Source organism: Cibotium barometz, chromosome 48 (genome assembly GCF_041138505.1).
Source record: "Cibotium barometz isolate CiBa-2024 chromosome 48, ASM4113850v1, whole genome shotgun sequence".
Lineage (NCBI taxonomy): Eukaryota > Viridiplantae > Streptophyta > Polypodiopsida > Cyatheales > Cibotiaceae > Cibotium > Cibotium barometz.
Window position 1 is genome coordinate 24809179 of NC_141093.1, and position 6000 is coordinate 24815178.

General features: G+C 42.9%; 1 protein-coding gene across 1 annotated transcript in view; it reads left to right on the forward strand.

The window, feature by feature from the left end:
* The window catches only part of LOC147610989 (coiled-coil domain-containing protein 39-like), a 38400-nt gene extending 34458 nt beyond the window's left edge, over positions 1 to 3942 (forward strand). The window contains exons 7-11 of the mRNA XM_086785319.1: positions 938 to 1040; positions 1221 to 1455; positions 1772 to 2037; positions 3351 to 3482; positions 3739 to 3942. Coding sequence (XP_086641445.1) covers positions 938 to 1040; positions 1221 to 1455; positions 1772 to 2037; positions 3351 to 3482; positions 3739 to 3942 — 940 coding nt within the window. The remainder of the gene's footprint in view (positions 1 to 937; positions 1041 to 1220; positions 1456 to 1771; positions 2038 to 3350; positions 3483 to 3738) is intronic.
* The last annotated feature ends 2058 nt before the right edge of the window (positions 3943 to 6000 follow it).

Genomic DNA, 6000 nt, shown 5'->3' on the forward strand with positions numbered 1-6000 from the left:
GCTGGACGCTCTTGGCATCATCGAGCCCCTGTCTGGCTGTGATTATGTTGCACTCTGTGATGAGGATTTTCGGCTTCTTCCCAAATGAGAGGGAGAAGCTGAGATTTGTAGAGTGTGAAGAAGGAAAGTGTGGGCTGAAATGGCAATTTGAGGGGTAGGGTTAGGTGTGGGATGATTTGACAAATGGTAGGACAAGTGTTAGGAGAAGTGTTAGTTGGGTTGCCAACCTTGAAGACAGTGGGCTTTATTTGGCACTTGCCCTTTCTGTGGAAGTTTCCTCTTTCATTTTTGTGGTGTGAAGGCCCAGAAGCCATAAAGAGTTAAGTACATGTAAGTATGCACCCTAATATTTCTCCCATTTTCTGGAACAAGCATTTTCTTTTTGAGACTCTTAAATTACAGGACCTTCTAAATTTTAGGAATTGTGCAAAGTTTAGGTACCCCTTTAAGTTGGCAATCTTTTAAAGTATATCCGAATCCACTCTCAAGACATGCGAATGAAGCATGCAGTGTCAAACAAATACTTTATGACCTTCATGCCAGACCCTCCAAATAGACTCACCATCTTATTGATTGTAATTGTTCTGATCTAGCCCACACTTAGGCCTTGATCCTTTTTGTGCGAATGAGACCCTGATATGCATGAGTTGTAGCCATAGGCACACCCCCAATCAGTGCATATAGGTGGAAGAGTGAACTATCAATGTTCTAACCCACATTGCAGATCCACCATAACCTGTGCCTCTCATCTGTGGCCTGGTTCATGTGCAGCATCTATCCATGGATATGGATTTGTTCTTTCTGTGAGTGTGGAGGTTGACTTTAACATTTCTAGAATCACGGAAATTCGATAATGATAAAAAGAATAAAATCAGATATAACATCAAGAAATAGAATAAACAAGCGAATAAAAAAGAAATTTGTGCCATGTCTGCAGTACAAAAGAAGCAGAAGAAGAGCTGGTCTTGATGAAAAGAAATTTAGAGCTTGCAACTGCACAGCTAGCTACATTTAACGCTCAGAAGTGGCAAGCTGAAGAGGTTTTAGAGAACTTTTATTGATGTTAAACAAAAGATGAAACGATTTAATATCTAAACAAGGGACAAAGGACTTTCTGTATTCAAAAAATAGAATGATTGAAAAGTAGAATCATAAAGCAGCCATGTAATTCGCTGAAGGCATTGATTTTTTACACAATCATCATGTTTTTATGTCTGCAGGATCTCACAAACAAGAGGGAAAAGCTTCAAGATGTCTCCAAAAAGCTGCAGGAAACAAAGCGCAAGGTCGAAGAAGAATTTTCTCTTTTAGACACGTTGGATAAAAAGCGTCAAGAGCTTGAGAGAATTTTAACAGAAGAGGAAGTCAATCTAAAGGCAGCTAAAAAGGAGGTGAATTTAGTAAAAGAAAAGCACTACGAAGCCTCTGAAAAGCTGAGTGCCATGTGCGACAAAGGTATGATTTGATAAATAAGTGGCCTTATGGTGACAGTTGGTCTCTTAGTGATACATGAAAGTGTGTCAGAACAAGGCATATGGGTTTAGTATTTATGTCATCCTTGTTGTGTCATTTCAATTATTTCACTCTTTCTTTAGTGTGTGTGTGTGTGTGTGTGTGCACGCATGCACACGTACCCTCATATATACATAACTATCTACCTACCTATATATACAGATAATTGCCTTTCACAAGACTAGCTGCAGTTAGTACTTTATGAAAGAAAAAAACCTCGTTTTCCCAGGAATTACTAATTTGGGAATACCACTTGCAGAGAAAGATACAGTCTATGAAATCAAAGGAGCTAACACCCAGTCAACAGCTTTGACTAATCAAATACATCAAATGGAAGAAAATGTATTGAAACTCGATGAGCTTCTTTACACGGCAGAGTTCCAGATTCAATGCCTTGAAAGAAAAGTTGCCAGAGCTAGTGGAGAGAGGAGTGATTTCGAGACCAAGGAACTGAGAGAGAAGATGGTTGAACTTGAAAAAGAGCTGGAAGAAAAGAAATCAGAAGAGACTCTAGTGATTTCCCAGGTCTGGTCATTTATGATCCTATTAGTCTAAAATTTGCCATGTAGGTAAAGGGCTTCCTCTACGACAGGAGTACTCACGTGTTACACAATCTTAGAAACAGTTTAGATACCTCAATCTTGGTTCCATGCAAGCTTATTTGTGCCAAGAGCCTTGATGAAGATGACCATATGACTCTTTGTTGGGGAGCAAATCAACTTTTTTGACACAATCCTTTTGCAAACAAAGTGGGTGGTAGTAGACTGAACTGTACCTCTATATGCTTTGTGCATGGAAGACCAGATTTTTTGCAAATCCCATGCATTTTCAACATTTTTCTGAAGTCCCATTGTCTGGTCCTCTGTAACTCCCAGAGGTCTATCATAACCCATCGCAACCAAATTGCTGTTGTGCATGTTCCAAATGAATCCAAGTGAACAGTAGTATTTTCCAAATCTAAATCGGTTGTACAGTCCAAGGGAGTAACACATTAATGTGTAGCCTTGATGCATGCATCTCCGCCTTACAATAGCTTTCCTGTGCTTGATTGGAGAGCTGGCCAAATATTGAGAAGATAGTCAGAGGGTTAGATGAGAATCCTGACAAGCCTTTACCACCTCCATGGGTAGTGATGGGGGTCTGTATGTACCGTGTTTGTTCAGGATTTTCATAGTCATACCATGCACGTACCATTCATATAAGTTTGGACCATACGTTCTGTACACTAGACATAGTTATTTGAGACTTTCCATCCTCGTACACCGAATGGTCTAAGTGTGAATCCTTGCAGAATAACTTTGGTCCAGACTTCCCCAGACATGTATCGCACACGTATCTTCTTTCAAAATGAGAAGTTGTTATGTTCTGATTTGATGTATTAATCTCAAACTCAAGATGAAACCGAATAGGACAGGTAGCTGGCCAAATATTGAGAAGATAGTCAGAGGGTTAGATGAGAATCCTGACAAGCCTTTACCACCTCCATGGTGGGTAGTGATAGGGGTCTGTATGTACCGTGTTTGTTCAGGATTTTCATAGTCATACCATGCACGTACCATTCATATAAGTTTGGACCATATGTTCTGTACACTAGAAATAGTTATTTGAGACTTTCCATCCTCGTACACCGAATGGTCTAAGTGTGAATCCTTGCAGAATAACTTTGGTCCAGACTTCCCCAGACACGTATCACATACGTACCTTCTTTCAAAATGAGAAGTTGTTATGTTCTGATTTGATGTATTAATTTCAAACTCAAGATGAAACCGAATAGGACAGGTAAGCCAAATCAAATTTTTATTTCCTTTGCTTAACTATTGACCTCATTGATGTTACAGATAAAGAAAGCAGATGAGGATGGGAGGGTGGCGAAGAGGAAAAGTGAGGAGTTGGAGAAAAAGCTATCCGATTACGAACAGAAAAATTCAGAGCTAACCCTTGCATCAGAGACGGGCCTACATGCGGTGAAGGTAACCATGTTAATCTAGATTATGTATTTCAGTGTAAAACAAAATAATTTTAATCTAGGAACTTTTACAAGGTCAACTATATGGTTCTTTTTTTTTTGAGAGAGAGGGGTATTATATTCTCAGTTATAGCTGTCCAGTGGGAGTAGTTTGGTGGGATTTGAACCTAAGTTCATACCCAGTAAGTCCAATCCCTCTACCACCAGGCTACATGCCCGTTGATAGTGACTTTCTATTATGTCAATTTTTGTGCAAATAGGGAATTTCCACTCCAACTGCCATCCAGGAATGGCACATTGATCTAGCACTGGCCAAGGTGGCCAGGGAGCGATTATGGCAGCTATGGATATGGGAGTGCCGACCTCTCATGTGCCTTCAGTGGGACCTGGGAGAGTGGACTTGGCATGATCCAGCGGATCGGGAGAGACTTTGGATGCCCCCTTTGCATATACTGCACGGCTAGGCCGCAAGATCCAGATGCTTGAGATAGATGGCACACCAGCACATTGGCAGTCTCAGGGCCTCTCATAGTGTTTCCTTTCAGATTTCTGGAAGAGACTTTGGGACAGCTTTCGGCCTAGAAAGATCACCCTCTTTCTTTGGTTGATGGCACATAGGATTTTGGCAGTCGTTACTCGTGCCCGAAAACCGTCACTCTCACTCTCTGCGTTCCAGGTGCGCGCGACTGTGAACCATACCCAACTTTTCCATCATCTCATGTGTCTAGAACACAAGATCATAGAAGTCCCATAAGCAGATGTACTGTCAGCCTCAGTACCTTCGGGTGAATACAAAGATGTCACCAAGCGACTCCTAGATAACAACTGAGCCTGTCTGTAACAAGGGAGCGGAGGTGCTACCCCCCTCTTGAGCATCAGGCAATGCTCCAGACCTAAGCTCTGCTGAACCTGAATGAGCCGTAACAAGAGTCGACTCCAACTCATAGGCATCAAGATAAAGCTGCAACTCCTCAGGTGAATCTGCTAAGTCACCCTCCTCCATCCACTTCGCATCCATCAGTGAACCTCCTCCATCCACTTCGTATCCATCAGTGAACAGCTCTTGAACTTCACAGGATAGCGACGGGAAACCTTACCCTGTACCTTTCTTTCCTTATGTGCCAGTATATGCTCAGGAATAAGAACCTCGTCAAGTTCCTCCACTTCCATCTGAGCCTCATCTGATACATCCTCAGGCACCCAAAACCTGCTTGCACTCCACCCAAGTGGTAAGCACAAGTCCTCGATGAAGCATAGTAGATCACCACTAACATAGAAAGAAACTGTCTTCCGAACCCATGAAGCCTCTATGAAGATACCACCGGTGACAAACTATCGAAAGCCATAGCCTTCAACGCATCTCCTGCACCATAACACTTCAACTGCTTCTTGTTCCTGGCCGACTACTTCTTGTCCTTGGTGTCTTTTCTCCTGAACTTCATCTTCAGCTTTTGCTCTTCACCTCATATAGGCAAAGACACAAAATCCTGTACTGTGTCCTGCACTTCCTTTTCACTTTCCTCATGTTGAAGCTTTTGATGTGACTCTCATGAGACAACCACGAGCTCGCCCCCTTAGGAAAGTTGGCGATTGTCCCGACCAAAGCAACCACGGACTCGCCTCCTTGAGAAAGTCGACGATGTGTCCCGGCAAACGGAACCTTGAAAACCGGCCTTCAGAAAAGCAAAGGGCGGTGGAACAAACATTTGCACATAAAACACTTCAACACCATTGAGGACCTAGAAAAGGAAAACCAACAGGGGGAGCTAGAGTGCTCCTGCAAATAGTACACGGACACCGATTGGCCCCAAATCGCAGTGGCGCCCCTTGCGGTATTTCTTTAATTGAATTTAAGAGCTTTGATTACAATATAAGGCTGGTAATTCAGCCGTCCCAGTAGAACTCCTGAAGCCTGCAAAGAACCTGCATCTGGCTTCTTTTCCACACGGCATCCACAAACAAGTCCAGCCCGAAAGACTCTTCACATTGAGTCTGCATACAGAAGCTTTCTCCCATGATCAAGGCTGCCACAACCATCCATAGCCTCTCACACTATGAACAGCATCACACCCTGACACATCCAGTGCTCCTGTATCACAACACAGACTCCTAAACTGTCTCTCAAAAGAGAACTCGCATCACAGCACAGCATACAAAACAGTTGACACACCTGTACAAACCCTCTCTACCTTCCAAGGGTACTATCCATCTCTGTCATGGATTCCCTGTCCCCTGTCTAATCAGTAGCAAGGCTGTACCAAACATGTGTCCACTCCTGTACCTTCTGCCTGCATGTGACCTATCTCCTGGAGAAACCCAAAAACATGTTTCCTCGAGAAAACCTACGACCTGTTTCCACATGAAAACCCTTAGGCCTGTTTCCCTTTGAAACTCCTGTCCTGTTTCCATACATCTAGTTGCCTGTTCTCTCATGAAACATCTGGCAACATAGAGATGCTCATAGCTTTTGGTCCCTCTGTTCCTTTCTAGCAGGAAGAAAACAATCTGCTCCATGTGCACGC